This window comes from Nanorana parkeri, unplaced genomic scaffold, assembly GCF_000935625.1.
Source record: "Nanorana parkeri isolate BGI_ZX_2015 unplaced genomic scaffold, ASM93562v1 scaffold1383, whole genome shotgun sequence".
In the NCBI taxonomy this organism is placed as follows: Eukaryota; Metazoa; Chordata; class Amphibia; order Anura; family Dicroglossidae; genus Nanorana; species Nanorana parkeri.
The window spans coordinates 229957-246609 of NW_017307651.1; the positions used below are offsets into that span (position 1 = coordinate 229957).

General features: G+C 44.9%; 1 protein-coding gene across 1 annotated transcript; it reads left to right on the forward strand.

Moving 5' to 3' along the window:
- Positions 1-8079: 8079 nt before the first annotated feature.
- On the forward strand, positions 8080-12555 carry HIGD2A (HIG1 hypoxia inducible domain family member 2A). Its single transcript, XM_018569724.1, has 2 exons — positions 8080-8221; positions 12135-12555. Exons 1-2 carry the CDS (start codon positions 8104-8106, stop codon positions 12308-12310), a joined length of 294 nt encoding a protein of 97 aa, XP_018425226.1. The 5' UTR covers positions 8080-8103; the 3' UTR covers positions 12311-12555.
- Positions 12556-16653: the final 4098 nt, after the last annotated feature.

Here is a 16653-nt window from a genome sequence, read left to right on the forward strand (position 1 = left end):
TTACATTTTGTGGGGGCAATATGCTCATATCAGTTAAAGTGCATGTCCAGCCTCTGTTTTTTTGGGGGGGATAGAATGGGGAAGGATTAGGCACCATGTCTTGTTTTTACTGCCATCCAGGGCTCCATTAGAGAGAATTCCCTTCACTTCCTGTCAGGAACCAGACAGGAAGTAAGAGAAAATCTCTAACTGAAAAAAGATGACAGGAATAAAAATACTTTATTCCAGGTTGCAGATTTTCCATCACTTCCTGTTGGTAGCAAATGTCACTTCCTGTGGTAGCAAATGAGGAAAAGATTTCTCGAAGGCCTCATGAACACAGGTGAAAAAACGCCACTTTTAGAGACAAATAAAAGTTGACGGGGTATGGATCTTCCTGGCCAATCACTATTGAGGGGTTGGCGCCTGCAGAGCTCGCCCTTCTATAGACAATTTTATATGTTGGTAGGAAGATCTTTAGTTGGAAATATCTTTCAGCAGCCAGTGACCGCGCACAGGGCCGGTGGAGGAAAGGGGGTGGAAAAATTCACCTGTGTATGGCATGGGTTCAGCAGGGGGTTCCAGGCTCAGCTTGAAAGCAGGTAGTGGAGCTCAGGTTCCTCCCCCGCTCATCCAGAGACAGCAATAGGGGGCTCAGGCACTGTGCGTAACTCAGGGGTCTGTTGTGCAATGTGCATTGCAAGGGCAGGCCTTGGTTGGGCTGTACAGGGCTCCACGATTTCTAATGGCGGCCTTAGCCCTAAACACACCAAGTGCAATACTGAAGCCGCAACAGCAGGTGCCATGTTTTTAGTCACTGTGCCGGTGGAGAGATCCCACAGATCTCTCTGTGACCGGCTTAGCGATACAGAGCACAGCAGCACTTGCCTCTTACATTCCTCACGTAACAGCCGCAGGCCTCGGTGCATGGCTGCAGTTTTGCAGACTTCCCATACCACATGAAAGCCGGATGGGTGGTCACATGACCACCTACCAGGCCCCTTGCTTCATTACTGCACCCCTACTGGAGGAGGTAAGGGACAGTTGAAGAGATGGGAATCCGGGATGCCTCAGTATGTGTTTAGGTAGTGGAGCTCAGGTTCCTCCCCCGCTCATCCAGAGACAGCAATAGGGGGCTCAGGCACTGTGCGTAACTCAGGGGTCTGTTGTGCAATGTGCATTGCAAGGGCAGGCCTTAGTTGGGCTCCACGATTTCTAATGGCGGCCTTAGCCCTAAACACACCAAGTGCAATACTGAAGCCGCAACAGCAGGTGCCATGTTTTTAGTCACTGTGCCGGTGGAGAGATCCCACAGATCTCTCTGTGACCGGCTTAGCGATACAGAGCACAGCAGCACTTGCCTCTTACATTCCTCACGTAACAGCCGCAGGCCTCGGTGCATGGCTGCAGTTTTGCAGACTTCCCATACCACATGAAAGCCGGATGGGTGGTCACATGACCACCTACCAGGCCCCTTGCTTCATTACTGCACCCCTACTGGAGGAGGTAAGGGACAGTTGAAGAGATGGGAATCCAGGATGCCTCAGTATGTGTTTTGTACTTTTGTGTGCACACCCTAATGCAATAGGCTGCACTCGCCTATGCCCTTCTTTTCTGTATATGTTGTAGGGGTGTGGTATCAACAGTCCAAGATTAAATATGCCCATTACTTCAATTAATACACATAACAGTACATCTATCACATTTAATACATTTGTATTAATTGAAAGTATTTACGGAGGATTATTGCATCTATGTCTCCTGCTCCATCTGAGATCATTTTTCTCCACTTCCATCTATGCCTCATGTCCCTCCCTCTTTGATTTTTCAATCAAGAGAGAACTTCCACGTAAATGTACTTATTACACTTACTCTTCAGCAAAAACCCTGCGATAAGTAAATTGAACAATCCTACAGCCCGGGCTTTGTTGTTGAATGCATCCTGCATTGAAACATTTTTTTGTTTATTTTGAATTGTTGTGATGTATTGCTAAAAGTGTAATCAGTAAAATAATGCTGACTTTATTTCATGCAGGATAACCTGAGAAAAAATTCAGGTGCTTCCTCAGAAAAGAAATCCATCTCAAGTGGGCACAGACGACTCACCCGTTCCATTGGAGGACTTGGTGGATCACTTGGAGGGCTTACCTCATTGTTATCTTTTGTAAATGATATTTCTCCACTGCTAGGTACTGTAGGGACTTTAGGAGGAACAGTTGGGAGAGTATTATCTCCCGTTGCTGGCATAGCGAATGATTTGTTATCAGGACTGGTATTAGATCGTGGGCTATTGGGAACAGTGCTAAACGGGGGCCCAGGTGGCTTATTGTCCGGTGTACTGGATGGTAAATTGCTGGGCGGGCTGCTAGGTGGAGGTAATGGTGGCTTACTAGGCGGCTTGCTGGGAAATTTGTTAGGAGGATGCCAAGGAAATGGACTGTTAGGAGGGCTGCTAGGAGGGAGTCAAGGCCTCTTAGGAGGAAATGGACTGCTAGGAGCGGTGCTTGGAGGGGGTCAAGGCCTCTTAGGAGGAAATGGACTGCTAGGAGGGGTGCTAGGAGGGGTGCTAGGAGGGGGTCAAGGCTCAGGAGGAAATGGACCGCTAGGAGGGGTGCTAGGAGGGGGTCAAGGCTCAGGAGGAAATGGACTGCTAGGAGGGGTGCTAGGTGGTCAAGGCTCAGGAGGAGGTCTTGGTAGTGGAGGCCCCTTAGGAGAAAATGGACTGCTAGGAGGGTTGCTAGGAGGGGTGCTAGGAGGGGGTAAAGAAAAAGGCTCAGGAGGATTACTCGGTGGTCTGACTGGAAACCTCTTAGGTGGATAATCTGGAGGACATCTTAATCTTGGATTACTTCTGTGATATTAGGTAAACATCCACAATACTTGGCAGATGGATCAGAGTGATTTTATAATATATATAGGTTTTTTTTAACTGCTTTTTTTTACATTTTACATTTTCTAATTTTACATTTTTAAGCTCTTGTATGCCATATGATCTCTAAAGTTACTTAATTCACACTTTAGCAAATACAAATAATAATTATATTGTTATTGCCAATAATAATAATGCAAGTGTGTAGCTATTATGAGATGTAGATGTAAGATAATGCTTTTGGCTCCAGTTAGGTTTTTATTTTTGTTTATTTTTAATTACTTCGGTTTAAAGTTCACCTTTTTATAACATTTTAAAAAATGAACTTACTAACATGACCCACCCATCTCCCCGGTTCTCGCTGTACTTACTTGTGCGATGCCCCCGCCATCCAGTGTAGTGGTTCTTACACCATACACCACACTTCAAAGCCCTACAGTCTGTAATGATGTTAATGCTTGCAAATGGCGGGCAATCATTGGTCAAACCGGTAACATGACCACATTGACCAATAAGAAGTGCTTCTGAGCCGGAGACCAAGTCCTGGAAATAAAAAGCATTTCTTATTGGGAGGCAGGGGCATCACACAGGTAAGTGCAGTAGGGACGGGGGAAAGTGGTGGTATGAGTCCTTTATGGGTGTATTGTGAGTTTTCTTTGCAAATTGTAGACTAATCCTGGAGCAGTTGCTCATGGCAACCAGTCAACCATTAGCTTTCATTTTCAAAGCCTAACTGTCTGCGTTTGAATACAGAATACATCCATTTTCCCTAGCCGATAAAGCATCAGATTAAAGTCTATGTATTACTAAGATCTCATATAAGCTTTATCATTTTAAAGAAAATCAAAATCTTTAATTGCAACTTTTTTACATAATGAGGGGAATTTAACAAAACTGAGGCAGACAGAATGTAGAGCAGTTTCTCATGGCGACCAATCAGATTCTTTCATTTTCAAAGCTTAACTGTCTACAGCATACATCCATTTTCCATAGCCCATCAAGCATCAGATTAAAGTCTTTGAGGGGAATTTATCAAAACTGGTTGCCATGCACATATGCTCCAGATTTTGTCTGCTCTAATTAGCTTCTCTCTTTTATTTTCAAGTCTTAACAGAACAAACTGAAGTGAGAAGCTGTTGGATGCCATGGACAACCTGCGCCAGATTCTGTCTGCTCCAGTTTTGATCAATTTCTCACCTATGTATCACTAAAATCTTATATAAGCTTTAACATGTTAAGGAAAATCGAAAACTTTTATTGCAGCTTTCATTAACATAATGAGGGGAATTTAGCAAAACTGAAGCAAACAGAATCTGGAGCAGTTGCCCATGGCAACACATCAGATTCTCTCATTTTCAAAGCTTAAAGTGACACTAAACTCAGTAGGTAAGTCATAAAAATGTATTCCACTACCTTAACTATTAACAAAAATGTATCTTATTTGTGTATCACTCAGCTGTAGATCCATTCCTCAAATCATCTCTGAATTGGTGCTGACACTGTCCTTCCTTCTGGAGGGTGGCTAGTTGTGTTCCCCATGGTCCCTGTGTGTGTTGTAAAGTAGCCACCACTCCAAGCTCGCTTCTGTGATGGACTTCAAACTGAATAAAAATTAGTAAATGTGAGATTGTAGTCCATCACAGGAGTGAGCTTGGAACGGTGGCTACTCTACAACACACACACAGGGACCATAGAGAACAAAAGTAGCCACCCTCCAGAAGGAAGGACAGTGACAGCATGAATTCAGGGATTATTGGAGGATATACAGCCGAGTGATACACAAATAAGGATTAATATTGTTAATAGTTAATGTACTTGAATGCATTTTTATAGTTTAACGAGTTTAGTGTAATTTTAACGTAAAAAACAGAAACGTGAAGCTGATTGGTTGCCATGGGCCACTGCTCTAGACTCAGTATGTTCCAGTTTTGATAAATTCCCCACACTATGTAGTGATCTTACCATGAAGGTCCCTGTTTAGGCACCTTCTATTACAGAGTGACAATTCTCTGTCCCTGTCTCTTGACTGTTCTCTTGTGTTGTCACCTTGTCACACACTCTCCCAATGGAGACTGCAAGTGGGCATGCTGATGCACTTTAAACAGGCATTTTCCACTGTTTTCACCTTCAGAATACTTACACCGCCCTAAGGTTGAAAATATCATATAGACTTATATATTCCTAAAACCTAGCTACTAACTCCCACAAGCTGCCAAATACAAGGGGTGGGGGAGCATACAGAGGGTGACTATTTGGCTGTCTGAAGCAAAATGAAATACTTACAGTGTTATTCACAAAAGGGTGAAGAGTCTGGAGAAGGCAGGAGAAGTGAACAATCTAGGACAACATAGCCGATTTGCCTTCTCCAAACTCTTCACCCCTTTGTTAATAACCCTGTTAATGTTTCTTGGCATGGGGGAACCCCAGTATGGGAGAGTACCTAGCCTCATGTTAGCTCCAACCAGAGAACAGGGAGTGTGGACCGGACTACTCCTTTTTCACTCCCTTTGGAGAAACTAGTGACAGGGAAGGGAAGGTGAGAATTATTATCTGGGTTGAGTAGTTAAGTGAACCCTCTGCTTTAATGTACATGGGAAAAGCACTAGGTATCTTTTTTTTTTTAATGTCAGGCAATGGATCTAAGTTGGATAACGTTGGTTAAAGTGCCAAGGCTTAAACGCATCTCATTTGATAAAACTGTCAAATAATTTGAAATCAGATCCATTAGAAATAATTGATTCATGTTTACTTTTTATTTTTAGAGAAAGAACAATGAAATTCTACTCTGCTGGAAATGATTGACACTGTCTGCTGATGTAGTTTAGTGCAAAGCTATTCACAGCCTGAATAAATATAATAAATTAAATGAAAAGCAGTATGTGAGTCAATGGTCCTCTTTTTCTTCCACAACAGATCCCATACCCTGTATTTCAATACTGTTGTTGAAGTTGTGTACCGTTTGTATGTTTACATGCCATCTATAGGGGATAGAAGCAATATGTATAAGGTATTAGTAAAGTACAAGTCGCAAAGTACCTTGCTTGTAGAAAACAACCACCCACCCCTCTTTGACCAAAGCAGAGCTAAATGTAGAAAACAGCCACCCGCCCCTCTTGCCCAAAGCAGAGCTAAATGTAGAAAATAACCACCTGCCCCTCTTGCCCAAAGCAGGGTTAAATGTAGAAAATAACCACCCGCCCTCTTGCCCAAAGCAGGGCTAAATGTAGAAAATAACCACCCACCCTCTTGCCCAAAGCAGGGCTAAATGTAGAAAATAACCCCCCACCCTCTTGTCCAAAGCAGGTTTAAATGTAGAAAACAACCACCCGCTCCTCTTGTCCAAAGCAGGTTTAAATGTAGAAAACAACCACCTGCTCCTCTTGTCCAAAGCAGGGTTAAACGTAGAAAACAACCACCTGCCCCTCTTGCCCAAAGCAGGGCTAAATGTAGAAAACAACCACCCACCCTTGCCGGCCCTCTGCTCCCTGCAGCCCTGAGGCAGTGCGGCAAATCTGGCCCTGCAGATACAACCAGCCCTTTGAGGGCAACCATAATGCTGATGTGGTTCGTAATAAAATTGAGTTTGACACCCCTGGCTTAGGACAACATACCTGAACCGAAAAGTGAGCTGAATTGGAGAATTTTTCCAATTAGCTATTTTGGCTAGAATGTTCACTTCTCCTGCCTTCTCCAAACCCTTTACCCTATTGCAAATAGCCCTGTTATAGAATTTATCACCCCATCACCACGGTCCCTCCTCACTACAGGCCCCTCCAGCTGTTGTGGAACTACAAATTGCATGCAAAATGCAATTAGCATTGTAAGATTCTCAAAGCTACTGGCATGACTCCCCAGAGACAGTTGCATGATGGGACTTGTAGTTTCCCAACAGCTGAAGGGACGGAGTTTGTCCACCCCTTGTGTAAAATATACGTTGTTACTAGAGCTGAGTAAATATTATAGTAAGGAGGGGCGACAGAGGTGGTCAGCACTACAGTGAGAAGAGGACTGGGAGATATGTTTGGACAGTTAGGCCCCCGTTCACATTGAGCGATTTATCGCGCGGTAATTCCCGCGATATAGCGGCTATTTACCGCGCGATATCGCTCTTCAATGCTTTGCAATGGGGCAAAGGGTCCTGCTGTCGCTGGTCGTGTGTCGCTACAGCAGGACCCTTTTTGGAGCGGATTTTGCCGCGATTCTCGCTTGCTCAATGCAAGCATTTGCGTGATATCGCGTGACAAATCGCGCGACATCGCACAAAATGCAAAACGCGCGATTTGCGAATCGCGCAGTGTGAATGGGGCCTTAGGATGTTCCCAGTGGAAGAATACCTCAGAATTGTGGTAAAATTATAGCGCACGGCAGAGAAATCGCACTCAAATCTGGCACATCATGCACCACTTTTAAAATTCATCCCAGGAAGTGCTCACTAAACAGCAATATAGAAACTGGCACATTTTTCAGTGTGCATCAGTCTGTGCTAACCCCCTGTTACGTTAGTACAACTCAGGGCCAGTTCACAGCAATTGCGGTGCGTTGCAGAGCAGTAGCTGCTGAAGCACACAGCAGTCGCACACTAAACTCCCCCCTTCGTTCTGGGGCGGGAGGGGGAGTGACGGTACATTGAAGTCAATGGAACTGCAGCCACGCCCCCTGCCCACAGTGCGATTGAAAGCGTGGCAAAACATTGCCTGCGTTCCGGTCCAGTGCGAACACAAAAAAAAATGCTGCATGCTGTTGAAGCCATTGGATCAGAATGAAAGCCAGGCACTTGTCATTTGTAGAAGGAAATGTCAGCAATAGCAGCAGTACACAGTGGTGATGGGGGGGTACTTATCAAAACTGGAGCAGTTGCCCTAAGTAACCAATCAGCTTCTATCTTCAGTTTGTTCAGTTAAGATTTGAACATGAAAGAGAGAAGCTGATTGATTGCTATCCACAGCTGCTTTAGATTCTGCCGTCTCCAGTTGTGAGACATTTCTCCCAGTGTGTTTAGCGTAGTCAATGAAATGTGCTGTGTAATACCACGCGCAAGCGCTGGGTGGCAGCACGCAGCCGACAGGAGTGACGTCAGCCATGGAATCCATCAGCTGCTTCCGTCTGTGGGCGGGCGCCTTACACAAGCACACTGGTTATGGACTTTTCCTGTGCAGTGCATCAGGCCAGAACGATTTCTTATTGGTCGATGAACGGAGAGAGGGAAGTGTCAGTTTATAAAGTGTCCTTGACAGGCAGGAATAGAGAAGAGCAACATGGCGATGCCTGAGCCTCCCGTGATCGAAGGCTTCACCCCGAGCGCCCGCCTGCAGAAGGAGGGCTTCAGGACCAAGTTCTCACGGAAATTCAAGGAGAATCCCTTTGTACCGATCGGTAAGTGATGGTGGCAGGGTCTCTGTAGTCTGCAGTATTCACATCTAAACATGCTAAAATATAACAGATCAGCTGTTTTATAGTGTAGTGCCAACATATTCCATAGCACAGTTTTTACAGCATAGGTGCTTACAGGAATACTTTAGGGCCCATTCACACTGGTGCACAATGTGTTAATCGCATGGGTCAGTGTGAGGTTAAAGCCCCGTACTGCACCGTGAATCTACAGTGCATTAATTGGATGGTACCGGTGTGATGCATGTATTTCATTGGTGGGAATGGGCCTTTAAAAATATCCTGATGCTAGTCAAAAATAGATTAAATTGCGAGCAGCCTGTAAAAGAAGATGAGTTGTCCGTGGGGCTCTGCTCTCTTGCATAACCATGGCTGCTGTTGGCATCAGTTTGGGGTGTGTCAGATGCTGCGTAACCTCCTGTGCTCTGTGGTTCCACCTGCTGAGCTGTAGTGACATTGTGGCCGGCAGATTGTGCCACTGGGGGTGCAGGCGTCCGACACACCTGGAAGTGACTGAAAGGAGTGACGACGACGACCACAATGATGATGTCACTTAAACAATGGAACACTGGAATGTGTGGGAAGATGTCCAGTAGAAAATGACACCATCGTTGTTGTTGTCGTCATTTCCTACTGGACGTCTTCCCTCACATTCCAGTGTTCCATTGTTAAATGACAAAGTTGCTATAAAGTACACTGGTTCTGAGAGGTTATTCAGGCTGTCATGCTAATCCGATGGTTTCAGTAGTTTCTGACCGGTGAGACGGTGTGCGCTTGACTGAAAGACATTAGTAAAAGCAGCCACTGTATATATCCAACTATGGGTTTCGTTAGAAGCAAAGCTGTGCTTTAAAGCAGAACCCCTGGCAAGAATGTTATTACCCTTGCAGTATGGTTACCCCTGCACTGGAAGGGTTAAGTGCTTGTTTTGTCTAGGGATCTAAAATAACAGCTCTACTCACCTGAACCATGATTCTGGCTGGCTCCCAGACCAGTCCCATCAGCCTGTCTCTTCTTCCGCTCCAGTGATGGTATGTCCCTTGCTGTCCTCACATTCTATACACTCTATAGAACGTGATGACTCACTGGACCTTAGACCGCTGAAACATAGGGGGAGCTGAAGGGAATAAGTTTGTTATTTTAGCGCCCTAGACAAAATGCACACCTAACCCTTGCAATACGGTGGTAGCCCCACAGCAAGGTCAAGACCTGACTTGCCCCGGAGTTCTGCTTTAAAGGCTAAGTTTATCTTTCTGTCCACATCACAACCCCCATGGCACTATTCCTTCCTTCTTTCAGGTAGAATGACACCAAATATCATGCCAGGGACAAAACCAGAAGAGCGCCAGACCAAAACAGATGTCAGAGTCCACAAACAAGTTAAATTATTGTAGCAATCAAACAGCCAACTCATTTTGAGGGCAGACGCAACCCCCTTCCTCAGGGCTTTTGAAACAATGAAAATAAACTCAAAGCAAATAAGTCAGACTTTTGATTTTTAATGTAGCTGTGGGCGCTTCTCCCACAATTTGTCGATTGCTGGCAGTGATTGGCAATATCCAATATCATTTAGCCCACTACCTCTAAGACCAGAACGTCATGGACACACCTCCTGGGGCATGGCTTACAAATCATGGAATTGGCCTTTATAGTAAGCAGTATAATACATATGTGTGCGTGTGCTGAAAACCTTGTGTCTTCATATAGGTTACAGTTATTGTACATGGGGGTAGCCTCGGTCACTCCATTGTCATTGGAACTGAGAAAGTGAGAGAAAATCCAGATTTGTGGGTTATCACAGGAATAAAGGGGAAATCTTGTGACTTCAACACTTGCTCCAGTGATGGTTCTCTATCAGGAGATTTCCATTTCTTACGAGAGAGCCCCTTTCACTTCCTGAGAGATTTGAACCTTACCATAGTCTATTTAAAATCGAAAAAATGTTGGCTTTAATTAATTAAAGCACTTTCCTTAAATGATGTCTCTTAATCCGATCTTCCTCTTCTTTCCTGTAGTTTTCAGCCATCTCTCCAGCGCTGCTGCGTGTCTCCGATCCAGCGCTGACTCTGCATGCGGGTGCACGCGTCCATAGATTTACTTTGCGCCTCTCCTTGTCTCCCGACCGAAAATCCGAACTGCGCATGCGACCGCTCCAAGATGCTTTGCGGCCGCCCGAGCAGTTTCGGATTTCCTGACGGGAGCATGCAGCAAAGACGAGGGTAACTTTAAAGCGGGACTTGCCTTAAATACCGCTTGATCTTATTTTCAGGAGTCCCTCCAGCGCTGGTGCCGGTCTCTGATCCAGCGCTGACTCCTGTGTCTTCCTGTCCCACGGAGTCTGTCCGATGTGCACGCTGTTGCATTGACTTACCCTATGTCTCTCCCGTCGGAAGATCTGTAATGCGCATGCGCCCGTCCATGATCCTTTGCGGCCACCCGAGAATGTTCAGATCTGTGGACGGGAGCACATGGTGGAGACACTAGTCAGTTTAAACCTGTTTTGTAACTTTTTTTTTAAATGTTTTTGCATATATTTACTGCTTGCTAGCATTAGGTGTATGCAAAACACGCAAGGGTTTTAGGACCCTTTAAGTGCTCATATTGTCCAGGGGGCTCAAGTAAAGCTGCATTTCTAACCTGATCCTCAGGGGGTTGCCCCATTGCAAGGATATGTTTCCTATTTTCCCCAGAGTTTTTCTTTAATGTAATTTGGTGTCAATAATAATTACACTGAAGTATGAATTTGAGTTTTATTGAACCTTCAGTTTAAATTGGCTAAGTACATTTCAGAAGCATCAAACAAAATGTTTAAAGTCTTACAGTTCATTTTCATAAAAAGCAGCCACAGTATGAGTGAAAAGCCTGAGTCCTGCCAGCAGCTGCAGAGTGGTATGCTTGCTGTCCTGTGGAAGCAGTAGTCTCTCTGTAGAGGGAAGTGTTTAAACAGTCAGAATAATCAAGAGGCACAAAATACTTTCCGGGTCTTTCTTATTAACAAAAAACACACTTTAGCTCACTGGTGTCTTCTGGTTTTTTTGCCTATATCTACTGCTAGCAAGCAGTAGATTTAGGCAAAAAGTTTAAAAAAAAAAGGCTTTAACAGACTGTTATCGCTGCACGCTCACGAGCCGAGAATCCGGAACTGCTCGTGTGGCCGCAAAGGATCTTGGGGCGGGCTCATGCGCAGTTCTGATTCTGGGCCGGGAGACGCGCACAGACGCAAGGTAAGTCTATGGGCGCGTGCACCCGCATGCAGACACCGCTGGATCGGAAGTGCCGGCAAAAAGAGGAGTCAGCGCTGGATCGGAGAGCCGCCGTACCGCTGGAGAGACAGATGAAAACATGAGGAAAGAAGATCGGATTAAGAGACATCATTTAAGGTAAGTGCTGACATTAACAAGGGGGAGGGGAAAAAATTTATCCTTTTAATGTCACTTTAAGGTTGAAGATTAATGTCTTTTATATTTTTCCTTCCCTGACCCCCCGCCCTTCATCAACCAGTAACGAAAATTTTAAATAAAACTTCTCAGTTAATATCACATACCTTATTTTAGACCCAATCGGTGTTTGTGCTTCTCCGTACAATGCATGCAGATCATGGCTGGTAGGTGGGGCCGGCAGGGTGCTATACATAATTCCTTGAAAACATTAGCACCTTGCCTCAGCACTCCAAGTAATCAGTCCCCATGCAAGCAGCAGGCCCTAGCGTAGAGTTATGCAAATTAAAAAATACCTTTTATGGGTGAGTCATTTTCAGTACTGAAGAGAAGCCTGTACAACTGTAAGTATTTTTTTTATCAATGCTATTATTAACTTCATTAATGTTTCAGTAGGTACAAGAAATTAAATTGCGTATTTACTGATCTTTACAGGTCATTTTCTTTTGCTGTCTCCACAGGCTGCCTTGCCACCGCCGGTGCTTTGACATACGGGCTTATCGCTTTCAAGCAGGGGAAAACCCGCCAGTCCCAGATGTTGATGCGCACACGTATTGCTGCGCAAGGCTTCACAGTCGCGGCCATTATGTTTGGAGTCGTTTTGGCTGCCACAAAATCCCAGTCTCGCCCTACTTAAAGACATGTTGGCTGATAGAAATGATACCTCGGCTCATCCAGAGTAATCATGGACCTTATCTAAGAGTCAAGCTGAAGCCTATGGAAAAGAGTTGGACTCAGTTTATAAAATGGGTCACGGGATAAATATTTGCGATGAAAATAAATATCTATACTAAATATATATGAATCTTCCGTGTAATGGCTACATCTGATGGCCAAATTCTACAATGACTACTGAGAGAATGCATGCCTCTGCATAACACTTTCCTATCTCATTTTCTGAGACAAAATGGAGGCTGTGCCATATATGTTGCCTTTTCCTGTTCAGCAGTGCCAATTGTTGCTGAAAGGGTTTAATGTGTGTGGATATCCTGCATGCAGTACATCAGAGGTAGGCAACCTCCGCATTCCAGTTGATGTGGAACTACAAGTCCCATGAGGCATTGCAAGCCTCTGTCTGTGGCTGACAAAGGCTTGATGGAATCTGTAGTTTCCTCACAGCTGGAGTGCAAAGGTTGCCTACCGCTGCAGTACATTACCTCACTCGAGGTTTGTATAAAGGACTGAAGTGCTTCCAAAGTTGAGCACACCGTGGTGCAATGTATTCCTCAGTAATGCCATCTGAAAGCGGAATTCTGGGCATTTAACCTGCCTCCCCTCTTCTGCAACTCCCCGTATTTCTCATTTTTAAAAAATCCTATACTTGCCTTTTACCTGCAGTCTAGCTGGTTGGGTGAGACCACAGCATCTTACTCTGGTGGCGGCAGGCATTCTTGCTGGACTAGGTGGTGCATATGTAATGATGTTTGAGCGCTGCCCGGTCCTGGAGCACTGTGAGCTTAGCCTGTGTGATGACATGTCCCGAATGACATGACTGCTGCTCTGCATGCGTTGGACTGAGACGGAAGCTTGGGGACAGTGCTTGAGCATATAGAGAGTAAGCAAAACTTTTTAAGGTGGGGAGATTGGGTTGGTTTCATGTGGAGGGGATTTTGAAGCTGATATTACTGTTTACGCACAGACGCAAGGTAAGTCTATGGGCGCGTGCACCCGCATGCAGACACCGCTGGATCGGAAGTGCCGGCAAAAAGAGGAGTCAGCGCTGGATCGGAGAGCCGCCGTACCGCTGGAGAGACAGATGAAAACATGAGGAAAGAAGATCGGATTAAGAGACATCATTTAAGGTAAGTGCTGACATTAACAAGGGGGAGGGGAAAAAATTTATCCTTTTAATGTCACTTTAAGGTTGAAGATTAATGTCTTTTATATTTTTCCTTCCCTGACCCCCCGCCCTTCATCAACCAGTAACGAAAATTTTAAATAAAACTTCTCAGTTAATATCACATACCTTATTTTAGACCCAATCGGTGTTTGTGCTTCTCCGTACAATGCATGCAGATCATGGCTGGTAGGTGGGGCCGGCAGGGTGCTATACATAATTCCTTGAAAACATTAGCACCTTGCCTCAGCACTCCAAGTAATCAGTCCCCATGCAAGCAGCAGGCCCTAGCGTAGAGTTATGCAAATTAAAAAATACCTTTTATGGGTGAGTCATTTTCAGTACTGAAGAGAAGCCTGTACAACTGTAAGTATTTTTTTTATCAATGCTATTATTAACTTCATTAATGTTTCAGTAGGTACAAGAAATTAAATTGCGTATTTACTGATCTTTACAGGTCATTTTCTTTTGCTGTCTCCACAGGCTGCCTTGCCACCGCCGGTGCTTTGACATACGGGCTTATCGCTTTCAAGCAGGGGAAAACCCGCCAGTCCCAGATGTTGATGCGCACACGTATTGCTGCGCAAGGCTTCACAGTCGCGGCCATTATGTTTGGAGTCGTTTTGGCTGCCACAAAATCCCAGTCTCGCCCTACTTAAAGACATGTTGGCTGATAGAAATGATACCTCGGCTCATCCAGAGTAATCATGGACCTTATCTAAGAGTCAAGCTGAAGCCTATGGAAAAGAGTTGGACTCAGTTTATAAAATGGGTCACGGGATAAATATTTGCGATGAAAATAAATATCTATACTAAATATATATGAATCTTCCGTGTAATGGCTACATCTGATGGCCAAATTCTACAATGACTACTGAGAGAATGCATGCCTCTGCATAACACTTTCCTATCTCATTTTCTGAGACAAAATGGAGGCTGTGCCATATATGTTGCCTTTTCCTGTTCAGCAGTGCCAATTGTTGCTGAAAGGGTTTAATGTGTGTGGATATCCTGCATGCAGTACATCAGAGGTAGGCAACCTCCGCATTCCAGTTGATGTGGAACTACAAGTCCCATGAGGCATTGCAAGCCTCTGTCTGTGGCTGACAAAGGCTTGATGGAATCTGTAGTTTCCTCACAGCTGGAGTGCAAAGGTTGCCTACCGCTGCAGTACATTACCTCACTCGAGGTTTGTATAAAGGACTGAAGTGCTTCCAAAGTTGAGCACACCGTGGTGCAATGTATTCCTCAGTAATGCCATCTGAAAGCGGAATTCTGGGCATTTAACCTGCCTCCCCTCTTCTGCAACTCCCCGTATTTCTCATTTTTAAAAAATCCTATACTTGCCTTTTACCTGCAGTCTAGCTGGTTGGGTGAGACCACAGCATCTTACTCTGGTGGCGGCAGGCATTCTTGCTGGACTAGGTGGTGCATATGTAATGATGTTTGAGCGCTGCCCGGTCCTGGAGCACTGTGAGCTTAGCCTGTGTGATGACATGTCCCGAATGACATGACTGCTGCTCTGCATGCGTTGGACTGAGACGGAAGCTTGGGGACAGTGCTTGAGCATATAGAGAGTAAGCAAAACTTTTTAAGGTGGGGAGATTGGGTTGGTTTCATGTGGAGGGGATTTTGAAGCTGATATTACTGTTTGGTAAGCATACATTTTATGATTTGAATTTTTGTAAATAAAACACAAAAACTACCAAGTACTTTCTTTTTGTTTTGAATATAATGAACCACATCCTTGTATCCCTGTATTGTAACTTCCTTTGTTACTACAATAGGTCATTGTGACACAGCTCCTTTTCTCAGATGAAGTCCCCTACGTACAAGCTCTACAGCAGTGGTCCCCAACCCCCGGGCTGCGGACCGGTCCGTGGATCAAATGGTACCGGGCCGCTCAAGGAACGTGTGCGACTTTCCATGGTCGAGAGGTTTAAGGCCGTGACACACTGCAGGCGAAGCGGCGCACAGGCGAGCGGCGACTCGCGGTCCTTCGCCTGCAGTGTGTCTAGTGAGTTCCGATACCCCCGCTCTGCCCGGTGACAGCGTGCGTAGCGAGATGAAAAAGTTAATCTCCAGCCAATCACAGCGCGCGATGCAATGAAGGCATCACAAAGCGGCAACACGCGCCCAGCCAATCAGATCACCCAGTTCTGAGTGATCAGTATCTGCCTGTGTCTGTATTTGCCTGTTTGCAAATGCGTCTTAGTCAGTCCACAGGAGAAGTGTCTGGTATGTTCATGCAGCCAGGTGCTATCCTATCCAGCACTCAGGCACTTTTAGCAAAAAGTAAAGACATTTTTCTACATTGAATTATAAAAAGAAATATATTATATATTACATGATATGCTTAATTATTTTTATTAATTTAATAATAATTTAAATGTATTTAATTTGATTAATAAAATAAATACAGATACGTATTTAATGTAATAATTATTTATAAAATATATATATATAATATATATATTATATTGCCGCCCACACAGTAGTGGTGACATATTCATTTTTTGGTGTAACTGTATTTTATTTTGAAGGCATGTTTAAATACAATTAAATGAAAACTATTAAATCAAAACAATCTAAAATATAAACAATCAACGTCCCCCCCTCAGCGGGCCGCGGTAAAATTATCACACGTTGACCGGTCCGCGGCGATAAAAAGGTTGGGGAGCACTGCTCTACAGGACATGTTGACATGTTTTTTATATCCATGACAGGTCCTCACATGGGCATGTAATACAGCTTAATAGCGCAGCGTTCCATATGAGATCTATCAACAGATGTCCTTGCTTGTGGTTCTATTGGGGGTGCATAGCTAGACCATGGATTAAAGGAGAACTATGTGGTCAGTGTTTTTCCCCATAGTTCTCCTTAGGGTAACGGGAGGACACAAACTAGTGTCCTCTCTTTACCCTAAGCTCAGTATACCGCTCGCGGTACACTGAGACGCCGGAGCGGATCCCGACGTAGATGACGGGATCCGCCCAGCTGCGTGAGTGACAGCTGGTGAGTGACAGCTGGCTCTGCCTATCTAGAGGCAGAGCCAGCTGTACCCGCCCCCTTCAGTTCCGCCAGTCAGCGCTGGCAGAGCGGGGAGAGGAGAATCCAGCCCCTCCCCCTGTCACGGCAGAGAG

What these genes read in the sequence shown, in the direction of transcription:
- HIGD2A (XM_018569724.1), top strand. Translation starts at nt 8,104, where the DNA reads ATGGCGATGCCTGAGCCTCCCGTGATCGAAGGCTTCACCCCGAGCGCC. An exon ending in GAATCCCTTTGTACCGATCG is followed by an intron (nt 8,222 to 12,134) that starts GTAAGTGATGGT and finishes CTGTCTCCACAG; the next exon opens with GCTGCCTTGCCACCGCCGGT.